The sequence below is a fragment of the Coregonus lavaretus genome (assembly GCF_964263955.1).
Source record: "Coregonus lavaretus genome assembly, chromosome: 7".
Lineage (NCBI taxonomy): Eukaryota > Metazoa > Chordata > Actinopteri > Salmoniformes > Salmonidae > Coregonus > Coregonus lavaretus.
The window spans coordinates 18,091,846-18,110,931 of record NC_139994.1 but is presented as its reverse complement, the minus strand read 5'-3'; the positions used below and the strand labels follow the sequence as shown (position 1 = coordinate 18,110,931).

General features: G+C 43.6%; 1 protein-coding gene across 1 annotated transcript in view; it reads right to left on the bottom strand.

The window, feature by feature from the left end:
• The window catches only part of LOC311131905 (receptor-type tyrosine-protein phosphatase U-like), a 221,837-nt gene that overhangs the window by 105,704 nt on the left and 97,047 nt on the right, over positions 1–19,086 (bottom strand). The window contains exon 2 of the mRNA XM_084165018.1: positions 17,168–17,296. Coding sequence (XP_084021144.1) covers positions 17,168–17,296 — 129 coding nt within the window. The remainder of the gene's footprint in view (positions 1–17,167; positions 17,297–19,086) is intronic.

Genomic DNA, 19,086 nt, shown 5'->3' with positions numbered 1-19,086 from the left:
TAGGCCAAACAACCACATACCATGATCACGATCAAGAAAAATATTCAAAATAGCCACTATCTGCAAAACTATTCAAATGTATACCACCTCTTCCACTCATGGGGTATATTGGCCCTCTCATCACAAGGGTTATTTAAGGGGGGTCCAGAATTCATTTTATTAAATTCATTCCAACAGGATTATTCCTGGGTTACAGCAGTACCCGAAGACGTCATTGTAATTTCCCTTCTAAAGAGTAGACAGAGCACTGCATATATTTCATTTTAATATAAAGGGGACTTGTATGACTTTACATCTAAACCCATTAAGCTCCATGCGCAGAATATTATGATCCGAAAATTATGCCTATCTCAAGTATCACTCAGAGAGCAAAGTAACGCTAAAAACATGGGGGCTAAATTTGATCTACAGCTCACAGAGGAAAACTTCACATACTACTAATGACTTTATCTACCTCAGTTTCTCTATTTATAATTCCTAGTTAATAAACAAGGGGGAAAGAAAGAAAGAAAGAAAGAAAGAAAGAAAGAAAGAAAGAAAGAAAGAAAGAAAGAAAGAAAGAAAGAAAGAAAGAAAGAAAGAAAGAAAGAAGAAAGAAAGAAAGAAAGAAAGAAAGAAAGAAAGAAAGAAAGAAAGAAAGAAAGAAAGAAAGAAAGAAAGAAAGAAAGAAAGAAAGAAAGAAAGAAAGAAAGAAAGAAAGAAAGAAAGAAAGAAAGAAAGAAAGAAAGAAAGAAAGAAAGATTGTGAGAGAGTGATAGAGAGGATGAGAGAGGATGAGAGAGAGACAAGGGCATCTGGGTAAAGATGGTGCACATTTCCTCAGTCTCCATGTCAAGTTCTTGTTGGCTGTGTTCTTTGAAGTGCCTGGGTCGGTTTCTCCCAGGGTGCATTGGGGTTAAGGGCTGTGGAAAACAGGATTACACCAACCCCCGCTCTCCCCTCTCCCCCTCGCTCCTCCAATTAATTACCCTTAGCCTGTTTGGGAAATAAATCCTGCTTACTGTATCTCCCGCTCCCATCACAGCGAAAGGCAAGACAGCTAGTTCCCTCTCTACTCCCGCCTGACTGTCAGAGGTTTCAACTCAACCCCACCAGACTCTACGTAATCTATGTAACCGAGACGGCGAATGAGAAACACCCCCATCCCCCCCGCTCTACTGCAATCAGGCTGATTGTTCCATCCATGGCCATTTGAATCGTAACGTTGAGACTCTAGACACCAGTTCACTCCTACAGCTATATTCGTTGAGAAGCGTTAATTGGTTTGGTGAACTCTGTCAGAGAAGTTCAAAGATTTCCTAATTCATTGCTTTTGATGTAGCGTGACGGTCCAATCAGGGTTTAGTTGGGTGAGATTTACAGTCTCGTTCTCTAGAAGACAATAGATAAAGCCCCCATAGTGGGTTTCCGACAGAGAACTGGTTCAATCTGCCTGTGATCTTCTCAAAATGTGTCTGTTTGTGTTGTAATGGGGGTTGAGATCAGACCAATTTACGATGCAACAATTGGATTGATCAAGTCATATTGTTTCGTTTTGTATCATTACTTTCCCTATCCCTTGTGTGACCAGAGAGGGGGCCAGAGAGTGCATTACTCATTACCAACAGAGCGCATGTTCATTAAGAACAAGAGCTAAAGGCAGTTCACAGGGTCATGATCACTGTTCTGCATTGTCTCACTCTTCCCTCGTGTAAAAAATAAAATAAAGTGTAGAACAGCAGAGAGATAGCCTATAAACCCAAGCTCTCTGGCCTGGATCCTGCAACATGCGTAGGCAGTCCAATCATTGTCATGCATTCTCCTTCGTGGGAGTAGCAGCCCGCGGTCGAAGTAGCAGCCTACGGTCGAGATACGAGGCCGGCTCGGAATATCCTGGAGTGGGGATTAGGCTGGTGTTTGTTCTCTTCCTGAGCCCTGGGTAGAATGTGTTCTGTTCACTCTATAAGGGCCGACTCCAGGAGGCTCCATGTTTAGGATGCTCTGCCAGTTCATCTCAACATCCAGCTGTGCCAGGGGACTGAGGGGGAGAACCTCCGATGGTTAACCCCTCCACTATCCAACCGCATTTCTCCTCCCAGGATGGAAGACTGAAATGGTCAGTGGCTCATAAGGAACAGTCATCGTTGGTTTAGTGTGCTGTGCGATGTATTAGGCTGGCTATAGTATGTGGTATCATCACAGAAAAATTGTAAACTGTAAGCATGAACATGAGACAGAGGAGAAGAGCCTGAAAAAGTTACATGGAGGTTATTGATGTAAAAAGCTGACTTGATATGTCTGGCTTTACAGTAAAATGCATTCAAAGTTCATTCTAATCATGATATCAGAAGAGGAGGAAAACCAAATAAAATCCTCATATTTTAGTTGTACAGTATGGGTGTACTGTTCCCTCTCAAGCAAATACTTAGCAAAGTTCACCATTTCAATATTTTATCAAATGGGTTGAGCAGACACAAAACATAACTCTTTGGAGAACTGATGGAAAGACAGCAACAGACTCTGGCATTTCCTTGTTCTCATCAGAGTCTTCAACACTAAAAGCCTTTTCCTTTGACATCATGTTTCCTCCAACCTCCACCCCTCCATTCCAATCTCTTATCTACAGTATTTGTTAGATCTTCAAAGATCAACCAGAGCTTTGAAGATGTTTAGCAGTAACATTGTATTTAGTTAATCCAGCTAACTTCCAATTTCTGCAGTGGATGAGAATGAAAAAAGAAGAGGGAGAAGAAAGGGAGGGAGGGAGAGGGACAGAAATAATTATTTTTTAAGCGAAGGAGTCAGCGGCGAGAGAGATAGAGAGAAGAAAGAGAGAAGAAAGAGAGCGAGAGAGAAAGATAGAGGGAACCTAAAGCCAGAGCTTCTGACAGCTCTTCGTTAGTCAGTAGGTGTCAGGGCGGCAGAGTCAGAAGAAGACAATTATGGGTACAGCGGAACCCAACAGTGACGAGTGTTGAACCGGAGGCTGCCTGCTCCGCGGCCGATAACCCTCCATGTGTCATCCCTCCGTGTCACAGACACATACACAAACACACACACACACACACACACACACACACACACACAGTGTACAAAACATTAAGAACACCTTGCTAATATTTAGTTGCAACCCCCCCTACAGCCCTCAGAACAGCCTCAATTCGTTGGGGCAAGGACTCAACAAGGTGTCGAAAGCTTTCCAAAGGGATGCTGGCCAATGTTAGCTCCAATGGAGAAAGAGAAGAAAAGTAAGGAAAGGTATTGTCTCAAGGCTTAAAAATCCATCTTTAACCTGTCTCTTCCCCTTCATCTACACCAGTGGTCACCAACCGGTCGATCGCAATCGACTGGTCGAACGCAATCGACTGGTCGATCTTCATGGCATTCCTGGTCGATCACCAAACATTTATGTAAGAAACCCAACGATAAAGAGCAAAAACCAAGCCATGAGGTCGAAGGAATTGTCCATAAAGCTCAGAGACAGGATTGTGTCAAGGCACAGGAACACATTGGACTCCATCATTCTTAAATGGAAGAAGTTTGGAACCACCAAGACTCTTCTCCCCTGAGCAATCAGGGGAGAAGAGCCTTGGTCAGGGAGGTGACCAAGAACCCGATGGTCACTCTGACAGAACTCCAAAGTTCCTCTGTGGAGATGGGAGAACCTTCCAGAAGGACAACCATCTCTGCAGCACTCCACCAATCAGGCCTTTATGGTAGAGTGGCCACTCCTCAGTAAAATGCACATGACAACCCGCTTGGAGTTTGCCAAAAGGCACCTAAACACTCTCAGACCATGAGAAACAAGATTCTCTGGTCTGATGAAACCAAGATTGGCCTGAATGCCAAGCGTCACGTCTGGAGGAAACCTCTCACCATCACCACGGTGAAGCATGGTGGTGGCAGCATCATACTGTGGGGATGTTTTTCAGCGGCAGGGACTGGGAGACTAGTCAGGATCGAGGGAAAGATGAAAGGAGCAAAGTACAGAGAGATCCTTGATGAAAACCTGCTCCAGGACCTCAGACTGGGGCAAAGGTTCACCTTCCAACAGGACAACGACCCTAAGCACACAGCCAAGACAATGCAGGAGTGGCTTTGGGACAAGATTCTGAATGTCCTTGAGGGGCCCAGCCAGAGCCCGGACTTAAACCCGATCGAACATCTCTGGAGAGACCTGAAAATAGCTGTGCAGCGACGCTCCCCATCCAACCTGACAGAGCTTGAGAGTATCTGCGGAGAAGAATAGGAGAAACTCCCCAAATACAGGTGTGCTAAGGTTGTAGCGTCATACCCAAGAAGACTCAAGGCTGTAATCGCTGCCAAAGTTGCTTCAACAAAGTACTGAGTAAAATACTTTTTAATACTTTCTGAGAAGTAGCCATTATTTACTATTTTACACCTAGGGTTACTATACATAACTTTAACCCATTGTATAAGAGATTCTCCAAAATTGAGAGAATGTTGAATCATGGGTGAAATCCGTCATTTGTAACAAGTTTCAGTAAATTATTGATGGTAGCATTTCTATGTTGAAGATAAAAAAATAATTTGGTGCATTTTTCCCCATATTCCATCCAGTTCACTTTATTTTAATAATATATTACACTTGATCTTTGTTGAATAAGTTCCTCCAGTTCTTTTTATTTTTCCGTTAACTTATTCTGTGCCTCTATGGTACAGTTGTATTGCTATCTATCAGTACAGCTGAAAAGTCTTTATTGACTTGGCATTTCAAAAAACAATTATATTATTATGTGTACCTCTAAACAGTCTTGCTGTGGAGAATCATAAAGGATACATGGCTAAACTCTTTCACTCCCAAATTAAATGGTTTCAAATCAGAGCAGGTTCAATGGAAGCCTTGATCGATAAATGTGTCTGTAGACTATTTCTGTAATTGAGAAATTAATTAATTAATTCAGAGGAATTGTGACATGCATACAAATTAATTAAGAATCTTAAACACTGATTAAAAAAAGAAAACATTGAAGGACTACGATGGTGTTCTATATTATTCTCCTGTCTCCCGAATGACTATAGGTTTCATTTACGACCAAGCCATCAGCATTTGATAACTTTGTAATGAGTCTCAGAACTCTTCATATCCAGATATTTTACATTTATTTTCTAAGGAATATCTGTTGCTTAGTAACTCTGCACCAGTAGAAGGACACTAATTGAATAATATAATAATGAGACATCTAAAGGTTCCATGTTTGACTGGAATAAGATATTACACAGAGTAGTAACAGGAGTCAGTATTAACCTCTTAACTCCAGGCTGGGACTGGGGCTTGGGTTGGACCACAGGGCCTGGACTAAGAGACCCATCAGGTATTGAATTGAGAGACTAGGGAATTCTTGTTATATTACAGGTTAGGTTACTAAAGGTGAGGGCTGGGAGTAAGGAGGGATTGGCGTAGGGCTGAAGAAAAGCAGCCTATTCTCTCTATGTGGGCCGGACTTGTGACTAGGGCTGGAGGTAAGAGGCTGTGGTTGTCAGGCTGGGGTATAAGAACTGGACTGATGAGGTACTTAGACCTGGGACTAAAGAGGAGTGACTGGGGCCTGGAGCATTATACATACAGAGTAGAGCCAAGGACAGGAACATTAGACTGGATAGGAATACTCCAGTCTCCTCAGTTGACCACCGCTAGCTCCAGCCTCAGCTGTACGTCAGACTAATTTGATCTGGCAGGAAAATATTGCTTATTGTGCATTATTCAAAGGATCATCAGTCTTATAGAGGCTCATCCTTGTACAGCTCGCAGGGCCCAGGGCATTCATGATTACATCCGTTACCAGGACATTATATGCAAATGTCTCCGCCTAGCTCCGGCACCCATATATCAATTACTGTGACAGATAGAGAAAGAGAGAGACAGAGAGAGGGGGGGGGGGGGGGGGGGGGGGTATGGAAAGGACTGTCTGGAAATAGTCTGCACTTGTGGGGATGGTAAGAGGAGAGGAGGAGGAGCAGAAGAGAGGAGAGAAGGAAGGAAGGAAAAGGTGAATCCTCCTCTCATTCTTTGTCCTTACAGCTCAGACCAGTGTATGCTGACTCAAGAACACTGATGCCCCACAGATATTCCATAGCAATTTACATCCTGTTCCCTAATCCAGGATATTGTTAGGATATTGTTACCATAAACCATGCCCTGGCAGTCCACATAGATAATAACACTGCCTCGACACACAGCCTAAAACAAATCAGAAACAAATAATACAGCCACACAAGAAAAGTAAGAAAAGGAGAGAGGGGTGTGTGTGTGTGTGTGCCCGCTTTGTGTGAACAAAAGATAACTTTGTGTGAACAAAAGAGAGATACTTTAGATTGCATATTTACTGTAAGAAAGTAACTTAGAGAGAGAGAGAGACAAAGACAGGGATAGAGAGAGGTACAGAGAGAGAGAGAAAGAGAGAGAGAGGGTGAGAGAGAGCGAGAGAGAGAGAGGATCGGCTCCAAGTTCCTCTGACTCAAAGTAGTGTTGATAAAACAAATCAGTAGGAGTAGCTAATAATACTGCAGTAGCATGACAGTAGCGATAGTCAGGCTAGTCTACTAGGACCTATGTGTGCCCTTGAGTTCCTGGCAACGCACCGTGTGGGTAACACCAGGTATTAAAAGCTCAACTAGATGTTGAAGGCTATGACACAAAGCTAATAAAGAATGTAAATCCTTCTCTAAACGCCTTTCATAAAATAGAGGGGGCTTAAACAGGCTGCCATAATGATTGACCCTGTCATTGTTCAGTAAAATGACTCAGGAGTGTGTGTGAGTGTGTGTGTGTGTAGGTGTGTGTGCGTGTAACTCTGTCGTTGTTTAGCATAATGACTCAGGAGTTTCATCACATCTGGAGGACGATGAGGCTAAACTAGCGAGGAGACATTTTAGTCATTTAGCAGACACTCTTATCCAGAGCGACTTACAGGAGCAATTAGTGTTAGGTGCCTTGCTCAAGGGCACAAACAGATTTTTCACCTAGTTGGCTCAGTGATTCGAACCAGCAACCTTTCGGTTACTGGCCCAACGCGCTTAACCGCTAGGCTACCTGCCGCTCACACACACGCTTAATTAGCGATGATGAGCAGGCGTGTGGAGAGCAGTCACTCATACTCAATACGTCCAGCACTCTAACTGAGCACCAATCACGGTTTCTATGACAACAGCCCTATCAAAAAATTCCTCCTCTCCCTACTGTCAATCATAAGAGTGTGAAAACATTAGTTGATGTCAGTTGAAAACAGAAATGGACCCTCCCTGTTATGTAGTCTGAATCAGGCCTACTATACCAGAGAGAATGCTGTTGCTTCCCCCTTAATGACAGTAACACACCGCTTCACAATAGCTTCCTTTCATTAGCCACTGTCATTAAAAGAATTACAGTAAGGTTAATTATAGAGGACCTGGTCCCTCAATTATCTCAGTATATCTAGTTACAGAATTCTAGGGATTGATCACGACCAGGGGGAAAAGAGAGACTATGAAAGAGACTCTTGACTCCTTTGGTTGGTCATCCTGCTAAGGCTGTGAAGGCCTCACGGCAGAGAAGGTTAATCGACGTAAACAAGGAGGTTCATTTTCTTAGGGTCAATTTTCGGTCACGTTTTAACCCGATCTAAAGCAGACTGAAGCAGTATACTACACAACATTCTCCCATCTGCCAACCTGCATACTGAATGATGTGATTACAGTGAATGGCGAGAGTGTGTTCTGTTCTTCAGACGCAATGCAGAATCAGAGTTAGTCTCCGGTGCTAATCACTGAGCTACGGCTCAGCAGGACAATAAGTCAATCAACCCATGCTGTGCCTTCCGTAGGATTGCAGGAGGAGACCAGGACGTTAGCCATTAAATCACAGGTAAGTGATTGAACAGAACATATTATTGTTCCCCTTTTGGAATGGGAGAATGGGCCTGGTTTCGGTGCCATTTCAGGGTTGTGCTCATTAGGCATGAAACAGAGGTATTTTCTGAACTTGTCAAATAAGGAACAATTGAGAATGTTCATGGTTCAGGTCCAATTCCTAGATGTCCAAGAGAGGCTGGGAGAGGTGAACGTTTGGGGATACTAGCTTTGTTCTTTTGATTTGATTGGACTTATTTCATTCATGCTCGCAGTCGACAAGACTGAATTATGCAGAATGCACAATTACATTTAGACAATCCTTAAAAATGACAAGATCCTTCATTCAATAAAAAGAATCCTAGCTAACAAGAAATTAGTTTATTTTCCCCTGATGAACACTGACCATTTCAGTTATTTGTTTCCAGTGTTTATCATTCAATGTGCTTTAGATGGATAAGAACCGAGCCTTCTTTTGAGTTCCACTTGACAATTTCTCTTCACATTCTAACAGGAAGAGGTCTCGACTCCCCAGCCATATCCATCTCTCACTCTGCCTCCAATTTCCAGTGTTTGGACTATGTCTAGTCCTCTAGTCTCTGTGCACACATCCCCTCCGTTTCTCCCTCCCCTCCCTCTCTTTTTATCTTTTTCATTTCCATTTCTTCCCCTCTTCGGTTCATGCTCTGGTCCTAGTTTAATTAGGACTTACTGAAGCAGTCCAGATATACACAGGCCAAAGACACAAGGTAAATGTCTTCGCCCACCCTCGACTCTCCACAGAGTCTGATAAGCTCCAAGTAAAGCCGTCTTCTGTGAAATATCCTCTCCTCTGGAGATTCTGATCAAACTGACCAGTAAAAGACTCCCACTTCCTCTGAAAACAAAAAGGGTAGGATGTGATTAACTACGCAATATTTTGCCAGCAGTTTTTGGCACTACATGCTATACAAGGGGGAAAATATGGAAATAACAAGTAATAGCCTAATTTCAAAAGATTTTACTCTTCAACCAGTGCTGGCACCAAACAACAAATATTCTCAAGCAGCAAAAAACATATTCTCCCCAACATCCTAATACTGCTAATTAAATCATGTTATTAGAGCAAATAAAGACCTTGTTAGGATTGGTAAATTTATTCATTAAAGGTCCAACAACAACACCAGGAAAAAAAGATGCCTTTAGCGTAAATGCAATAGAAAAACCCCTGAACACGGTTGTTTGAGGTTACGTCCCAAATGCCATCCTATTCCCTTTTTGTGCACTACCCATAGAGCTCTGGTCAAAAGTAGTGCACTAAATAGGGAAAAGGGTGCCATTTGGGACAAACATTACTACATCTATACTTCAAAGACAACATAGCCGTGGAACCCCTTGGATGCAAATGAGGCAAGGAGTCATGTTATGTTCGAACAAGGAATAAGAGCACTCTGGTAATGTGCCATTTAAATGCAAAGAGCCATTCCGCTACAGCTAGTTAGTTTTTGTACTCTCGAGTCAGTGATCATCAAAGCCGGTGAAGTGCAGGGAACGTCCTGCCTTCAAACTGCTGCTATGGAGAGGCGGGGAGGAAGGGGGAGAGAGGGCCCAGGTGATTTCGCCCCATGCTCGCCGTTGGAAGTCCTGCTAAGAGATGAGTGTCGTGTTTCGCTTGAACTCTGAGAGGAAAGTTCTAGACAAAGATCCTCGCTAGCCTTGCTAAGCCCTCACCACCACTTTGTTGAGTAGTGAGTAGAGTGCATGTCTAACACACGGCTTAGTCTAACAGAAGTCTTCACCCTCTGTTGCGACACTGTAGCTTACTGCCACCATCACTGGTCTCACTCTCCAGATATCATATCAGAGGACAAAATGGCCATCTCATCACTGTCAACATGTTAGGTATGGGACCTGAATCACACACCATGAAGCAATACTCTTTCTATACCAAGATAGCATGACAGTTTCCTGTCATTTCCTACATAAACCTTATCAAATACAGACACCATACCTATTACACAAGTCTTCAGCTGCATTTCTAGACCTGCATTAAGATGCTGTGAGTTGACCTGATAGAATTGGGACAGTCCAAAAACATTTCAGGAGGCAATGGTGGCCAAATTCAATATGCATTGATTCTGTTTCTATGTTGCATATTTGTATCCAAACAATTTATGCAAAAATCCTCAGTTTTAAAGGGTATGACGCCTCTGAAGAGACGTATGGAGGGGACTGTAATGTCTTCTATACTCCACATCTGGAATCGCAGCTATACTCTCCCTCCCTCCCTCCAGTGTTTCCACACCATTGGTATTCTGGTGGTCTCTGGGTCTGTGATCTATATTATTGATCTGCTGCGGTGTCCGATAGATAAACTAAGCTGTTGTCTCAATAAGAGTCTCTTTAGCGGCTCTGGAGGAATTGAAACCCTTAGAAAGTTATTGGGCTACAGATGTGCTTACCCAATGGGTAAGTGTATAGATCGTTTATGTGGCGGAATGGTGCATAAAGCATCAATATGTTCCCTTGGTTTTATGTTGATATATTTAAAGAGAAATACTGTAAGATATTTTCATGAAATATACCAACCAGGATTGGGGTTGACTTTCCTCATAGAGAAAACATAGAAAACATCACTTGATAATTTTAGGGGCTAATGAGTAATGCCAGGAAATGGCCATAATGAATGACGTACATTGATTTTTCCATTCAGATTACATGTGAAGTTCAAGTTGACATTGAAATGGATGCCAACTGTTATACACATAAAATGTATAAATAAATTCACTCTCACAAAGCAGCTTGAATAATTGTCTAAAAGGTTGTCTGTCTATGAAGTGATCTTAGCCTGTGCACTGTGGGTTTGTTAGCTACTGCCTCAAGTAGTCCCCATAATAGGTACTTAGCATGGAAAACCCTCAACAGAGTAGTGCATTTCAAATAGTCTTTATTTCTCATCCCTGAGACGGTGTCTGTGATGATAAATAAAGACATTACTGAAGCAGTCCACTTCAACGTTCTAAAGACACGCACACGCTCCACTTCAATCCCACATTTACCCCATCTGAAGACCTCCTCTAACAGATGAAAAGATTGAAAATGAGGGGGGGGGGGGGGGGGGGGGGGGGGAAGGTAAAAAGGGTTCTGCTACTGGCTACTGAGGAACACCAGGAAGTGTAATCAGCAGTGTGACCCAATCAGCAGTGACCCATGGCCAATCAGCCAATACCAGGGAGGAAGTTAATTAACTAACCCCGTTTTGCCTCCGGAGCGGAGAGAGGTGTGTGTGTGCCCAGAACAGCGGAAAAAGTTTTTGATAACACAGCAGATGCATTACGCAGAATCCGGACGCTCTGCAGGGCCCTTTTCCTGCACAAACACACACACACACACATTCCATGAATAGCTAGTAAATATCCCGTCATTACATGCGGCGCCCACACATGGACAGTTTCTCTGGGGCGTGAAGAAGCTCACACACCATTTCCCTCAACGGTGGCAGGAAGCTTTAAATAAACATGCAGGTTGTATGTGTGTGTGGAGCAAATATGTGCACGGAATAAGGCTTGGGTTCAGAGTGTGTGTGTTTAGAAAAAGGCTATTTTAGGCTTATGGGTTTTTCCAAGATGGCGTAGCATTGCGGTCGTGTACTCTGTGTGTGTCCGTGTAAATAGCCTGTTTTTTGTATTTTTTTTGTATTTTTCGTACATATTTCCCTATCACACTTTTCATCCTTCTACTAAATATACTTTCCTGCAACCCGCCTCACTCAATGTGGAAAGGATTATATTATTGACTTACCTTTTATCTAGAATCTCCAGTTGAACCTAGCTAGCCAGCTAACTAGCTACTTGCTATTAGCCACAGTTAGCGGTTTCCACCCAGAACATCGGAATTTTCTGCCGGAATAACTGAATCACTGGACATTAACACCGGATCGCAACTAGCTAGCCGCAACCGAATGGATGTTGCTGTTAGCTAATCACCACTGCCCCCAAAGCAAGCACCAGTTAGCCTTGAGCTAGCCTCGAGCCAGGCCCATATCCCGGCTATCTACCTCTCTGTCTACCGGACGGGAGTAGCCAGCTAACTAGCTACTTGCTATTACCCTATCTATCATACTATCCAGGTCTGTGCCCAAACAGTTTGAGCTCCTACTTCTAAAAATCCACCTTTCCAAAAATAGGTCTCTCACTGTTGCAGCTTGCTACAGACCCCCCTCAGCCCCCTGCTGTGCCATGGACACCATATGTGAACTGATTGCCCCCTATCTATCCTCAGAGTTCGTACTGCTTGGTGACCTAAACTGGAATATGCTTAACACCCCTACAATCCAAACTAGATGTCCTCAATCTCACACAAATTATCAAGGAACCTACCAGGTACAACCCTAAATCCGTAAACATGGGCACCCTTATAGATATCATCCTGACTAATTTACCCTCTAAATACACCTCCGCTGTCTTCAACCAGGATCTCAGCGATCACTGCCTTATTGCCTGCGTCCGTAACGGGTCCGCGGTCAAACGACCACCCCTCATCACTGTCAAACGCTCCCTAAAACACTTTAGCGAGCAGGCCTTCCTAATTGACCTGGCCCAGGTATCCTTGATGTAGATCCAAATCTCATTCCGTCAGTAGCGGATGCCTGGTTGTTCTTTAAAAGTGCTTTCCTCTCAATCTTAAATATGCATGCCCCATTCAAAAAATGCAGAACTAAGAACAGATATAGCCCCTGGTTCTCCTCAGACTTGACTGCCCTTGACCAGCACAAAAACATCCTGTGGCGTACTGCATTAGCATCGAATAGCCCCCGCGATATGCAACTTTTCAGGGAAGTTAGGAACCAATATACACAAGCAGTTAGGAAAGCAAAGGCTAGCTAACTCCAAAAAGTTTTGGGACACTGTAAAGTCCATGGAGAATAAGAGCACCTCCTCCCAGCTGCCCACTGCACTGAGGCTAGGAAACACTATCACCACCGATAAATCTACAATAATCGAGAATTTCAACAAGCATTTTGCTACGGCTGGCCATGCTTTCCACCTGGCTACCACTACCCCAGTCACCAGCTCTGCCCCCCGCCCGCTTCTCCTTCACACAAATTCAGACAGCTGATGTTCTGAAAGAGCTGCAAAATCTGGACCCCTACAAATCATCTGGGCTAGACAATCTGGACCCTTTCTTTCTAAAATTAGCCGCCGAAATTGTCACAAACCCTATTACTAGCCTGTTCAACCTCTCTTTCGTAACGTCTCAGATCCCCAGAGATTGGAAAGCTGCCGCGGTCATCCCCCTCTTCAAAGGGGGTGACACTCTAGATCCAAACTGTTACAGACCTATATCCATCCTGCCCTGCCTTTCAAAAGTTTTTGAAAGCCAAGTTAACAAACAGATCACCGACCATTTCGAATCACACCGTTCCTTCTCCGCTATGCAATCCGGTTTCCGAGCTGGTCATAGGTGCACCTCAGCCACGCTCAAGGTCCTAAACGATATTATAACCGCAATCGATAATAGACAGTACTGTGCAGCCGTCTTCATCGACCTAACAAAGGCTTTTGACTCTGTCAACCACCGCATTCTTATTGGCAGACTAAATAGCCTTGGTTTCTCAAATGACTGCCTCGCCTGGTTCACCAACTACTTCTCAGATAGAGTTCAATGTGTCAAATCGGAGGGCCTGTTGTCTGGACCTATGGCAGTCTATGGGGGTGCCACAGGGTTCAATTCTTGGGCTGACTCTTTTCTCTGTGTATATCAATGATGTCACTCTTGCTGCTGGTGATTCTCAGATCCACCTCTACGCAGACGACATCATTTTGTATACATCTGGCCCTTCATTGGACACCGTTAACAAACCTCCAAACGAGCTTCAATGCCATACAACACTGCTTCCGTAGCCTCCAACTGCTCTTAAACACAAGTAAAACTAAATGCATGCTGCTGTCACCCGCCCACCCGACTACAATCACTACTCTCGACGGGTCTGACCTAGGGTATGTGGACAACTACAAATACCTAGGTGTCTGGTGTCTTTGGTTAACAAAGTTAAATCTAGAATCGGCTTCCTATTTCGCAACAAAGCCTCCTTCACTCATGCTGCCAAACATGCCCTCGTAAAACTGATTATCCTACCGATCCTTGACTTCGGCAATGTAATTTACAAAATAGCCTCCAACACTCTACTCAGCAAATTGGATGTAGTCTATCACAGTGCCATCCGTTTTGTCACCAAAGCCCCATATACTACCCACCACTGTGTCCTGTACACTCTTGTTGGCTGGTCCTCCAGGCCATCTATAAATCACTGCTAGGCAAATCCCCGCCTTATCTTAGCTCATTGGTCACCATAGCAACACCCACCCGTAGTATGCGCTCTAGCAGGTATATCTCACTGGTCATCCCCAAAGCCAACACCTCCTTTGGCCGCCATTCCTTCCAGGTCTCTGCTGCCAATGACTGGAACGAACTGCAAAAATCTCTAAAGCTGGAGACTCTTATCTCCCTCACTAACTTTAAGCATCAGTTGTCAGAGCACCTTACCGATCACTGCACCTGTACACAGCCCATCTGAAATTAGCCCACACAACTACCTCATCCCCATATTGTTTTTTATTTTGCTCATTTGTACCCCAGTATCTCTATTTGCACATCATCACTTGCACATCTATCATTCCAGTGTTAATACTAATAGTAATTATTTTTGCACTATGGCCAATTTATTGCCTTACCTCCATAACATGCTACATTTGCACACACTGTATATATATATATATATATTTTCTGTTGTATTTTTGACTTTGTTTGTTTTACCCCATATGTACAGTGAAGGAAAAAAGTATTTGATCCCCTGCTGATTTTGTATGTTTGCCTTCCGACAAAGAAATGATCAGTCTATAATTTTAATGCTAGGTTTTTTTGAACAGTGAGAGACAGAATAACAACAAAAAAATCCAGAAAAACGCATGTCAAAAATGTTATAAATTGATTTGCATTTTAATGATGGAAATAAGAAGTTGACCCCCTCTCAATCAGAAAGATTTCTGGCTCCCAGGTGTCTTTTATACAGGTAACGAGCTCTTAAAGGGAGTGCTCCTAATCTCAGTTTGTTACCTGTATAAAAGACACCTGTCCACAGTAGCAATCAATCAATCAGATTCCAAACTCTCCACCATGGCCAAGACCAAAAAGCTCTCCAAGGATGTCAGGGACAAGATTGTAGACCTACACAAGGCTGGAATGGGCTACAAGACCATCGCCAAGCAGCTTGGTGAGACGGTGACAACAGTTGGTGCGATTATTCGCAAATGGAAGAAACACAAAATAACTGTCAATCTCCCTCGGCCTGGGGCTCCATGCAAGATCTCACCTCGTGGAGTTGCAATGATCATGAGAACGGTGAGGAATCAGCCCAGAACTACACAGGAGGATCTTGTCAATGATCTCAAGGCAGCTGGGACCATAGTCACCAAGAAAACAATTGGTAACACACTACGCTGTGAAGGACTGAAATCCTGCAGCGCTCGCAAGGTCCCCTGCTCAAGAACGCATATATACATGCCCGTCTGAACTTTGCCAATGAACATCTGAATGATTCAGAGGAGAACTGGGTGAAAGTGTTGTGGTCAGATGTGACCAAAATGGAGCTCTTTGGCATTAACTCAACTCGCCGTGTTTGGAGGAGGAGGAATGCTGCCTATGACCCCAAGAACACCATCCCCACCGTCAAACATGGAGGTGGAAACATTATGCTTTGGGGGTGTTTTTCTGCTAAGGGGACAGGACAACTTCACCGCATCAAAGGGACGATGGACGGGGCCATGTATCGTCAAATCTTGGGTGAGAACCTCCTTCCCTCAGCCAGGGCATTGAAAATGGGTCGTGGATGGGTATTCCAGCATGACAATGACCCAAAACACATGGCCAAGGCAACAAAGGAGTGGCTCAAGAAGAAGCACATTAAGGTCCTGGAGTGGCCTAGCCAGTCTCCAGACCTTAATCCCTTAGAACATCTGTGGAGGGAGCTGAAGGTTCAAGTTCCAAACGTCAGCCTCAAAACCTTAATGACTTGGAGAAGATCTGCAAAGAGGAGTGGGACAAAATCTCTCCTGAGATGTGTGCAAACCTGGTGGCCAACTACAAGAAACGTCTGACCTCTGTGATTGCCAACAAGGGTTTTGCCACCAAGTACTAAGTCATGTTTTTCAGAGGGGTCAAATACTTATTTCATCCATTAAAATGCAAATCAATTTATAACATTTTTGACATGCGTTTTTCTGGATTTTTTTGTTGTTATTCTGTCTCTCACTGTTCAAATAAACCTACCATTAAAATTATAGACTGATCATTTCTTTGTCAGTGGGCAAACGTACAAAATCAGCAGGGGATCAAATACTTTTTTCCCCTCACTGTAACTCGGTGTTGTTGTTTTTAATCACACTGCTTTGCTTTATCTTGGCCAGGTCGCAGTTGTAAATGAGAACTTGTTCTCAACTGGCTTACCTGGTTAAATAAAGGTGAAATAAAAATAAATAAAAAACAATTAGGGTTAGGGTTAGGGGATAGGAAAAATACGATTTTGAATGGGAATCAATTGTTTGGTCCCGACAAGATGTGTGTGTGTGTGTGTGTGTGTGTGTGTGTGTGTGTGTGTGTGTGTGTGTGTGTGTGTGTGTGTGGAACGAGGCTTGGCCCCCTTGTTGAAGCATGACTAATTCACTTATCTAGAGAAACAGTGATAGATCACATGCAGAGAGACCACCTGGTGTGGGGGGATGATAGAAACAGACTGAGCTAATGGAAATGTTGGGCCTGTATTTCCCTCCTGTTTCAAACAAGGCAGGCTGCTGAGGGGAGGACGGCTCATAATCATGGTTGGAATGGAATGGTATCAAACACATGGAAAACATTTAATCCATTCCAGCCATTACTATGAGCTCGTCCTCCCCAATTAAGGTGCCACCAATCTCGTGTGGTTTCGAAACCTATTTAGCATACTAACTTAGGCTCAAATCAACAGAACAACAGATAGCACACTAACTTAGGCTCAAATCAACAGCACAACAGATAGCATACTAACTTAGGCTCAAATTAACAGAACAACAGATAGCATACTAACTTAGGCTCAAATCAACAGTACAACAGCTAGCATACTAACAGCTCATACAAAATAGTTCACCAGTTAGCATACTAACGAACGCTCAAATAAACAGTTCTATTTGCCGTTTGTGGTGCTGTGAAGTGTGCATTTGGACAAAGGGATCGAGTTTTTGGGACCCTTTGCTAAAACGTACATCAGAAATAGATGAAGATGAAGATCTAGGGTTATAAACCACATTGGAACAGTGTTGAGATTTACCTTGTAGCAGGTCTGGGGTGGTGTGTGGCCAGTTGTATGTCCTCATCAGCTGCCAGTCAAAGTCGTCCTCCCGTCCCTGCTTGTACTCACATAGTCCAGGGTCAGTGTCCTCGTCAAAGGTACAGCCAGCTGTACAGGAAAGAAAGAGAGGGGAAGTGGTGGTTAGAAGGCATCAATAGTGAATAAATAAACCAACTTAAAACTCAAACAGTCTTTGTGGGTCAAAGTCTATTCCCCTGCTCTTCAAGCAAAAAGAACATGCATAAATAATCAAAACAATGAATATTCCTCAGTTTGTCTGTTTTTGTGTGGGAACCACGTTTTTTTAAGGCATCAATGAAATTACAAAGAAAATCCATACCTCATATCTTTACTTTGTTCTTTGGGAAGCGCAAGAGAAAATTGCTCTCAAAGACTTAGAATAAATAATGAGCTCTATTAGAGGGACAACAGCAGCAGCACTGCCACTATGGGCACTCAGGACCAAACACATACATCATCACAGACAGACTATAAATACCTACATAAAAAACGTTAGACTCGTTCCTAAAAGCCTTATTTTCTGTCTAAATAACATTTAATAGTGGTAGTCTAGGTGGCATTGCAGCATGGCAACAGGGTCTGGTGAGTGCAAGAACCCCTTGACCAGGTCTAGCTGAGTATACCTTTTCGGTCCTCCTGTCCATTTCCCCCTGGGGAATCTATGGGTAGCATCCCAAATGGCACCCTATTCCCTATATAGTGCACTACATTTGACAAGGGCCCTTAGAGCACTATATACAGTGGGGGAAAAAAGTATTTAGTCAGCCACCAATTGTGCAAGTTCTCCCACTTAAAAAGATGAGAGAGGCCTGTAATTTTCATCATAGGTACACGTCAACTATGACAGACAAAATGAGATTTTTTTTCTCCAGAAAATCACATTGTAGGATTTTTAATGAATTTATTTGCAGATTATGGTGGAAAATAAGTATTTGGTCAATAACAAAAGTTTCTCAATACTTTGTTATATACCCTTTGTTGGCAATGACACAGGTCAAACGTTTTCTGTAAGTCTTCACAAGGTTTTCACACACTGTTGCTGGTATTTTGGCCCATTCCTCCATGCAGATCTCCTCTAGAGCAGTGATGTTTTGGGGCTGTCGCTGGGCAACACGGACTTTCAACTCCCTCCAAAGATTTTCTATGGGGATCTGGAGACTGGCTAGGCCACTCCAGGACCTTGAAATGCTTCTTACGAAGCCACTCCTTCGTTGCCCGGGCGGTGTGTTTGGGATCATTGTCATGCTGAAAGACCCAGCCACGTTTCATCTTCAATGCCCTTGCTGATGGAAGGAGGTTTTCACTCAAAATCTCACGATACATGGCCCCATTCATTCTTTCCTTTACACGGATCAGTCGTCCTGGTCCCTTTGCAGAAAAACAGCCCCAAAGCATGATGTTTCCACCCCCATGCTTCACAGTAGGTATGGTGTTCTTTGGATGCAACTCAGCATTCTTTGTCCTCCAAACACGACGAGTTGAGTTTTTACCAAAAAGTTCTATTTTGGTTTCATCTGACCATATGACATTCTCCCAATCCTCTTCTGGATCATCCAAATGCACTCTAGCAAACTTCAGACGGGCCTGGACATGTACTGGCTTAAGCAGGGGGACACGTCTGGCACTGCAGGATTTGAGTCCCTGGCAGCGTAGTGTGTTACTGATGGTAGGCTTTGTTACTTTGGTCCCAGCTCTCTGCAGGTCATTCACTAGGTCCCCCCGTGTGGTTCTGGGATTTTTGCTCACCGTTCTTGTGATCATTTTGACCCCACGGGGTGAGATCTTGCGTGGAGCCCCAGATCGAGGGAGATTATCAGTGGTCTTGTATGTCTTCCATTTCCTAATAATTGCTCCCACAGTTGATTTCTTCCAACCAA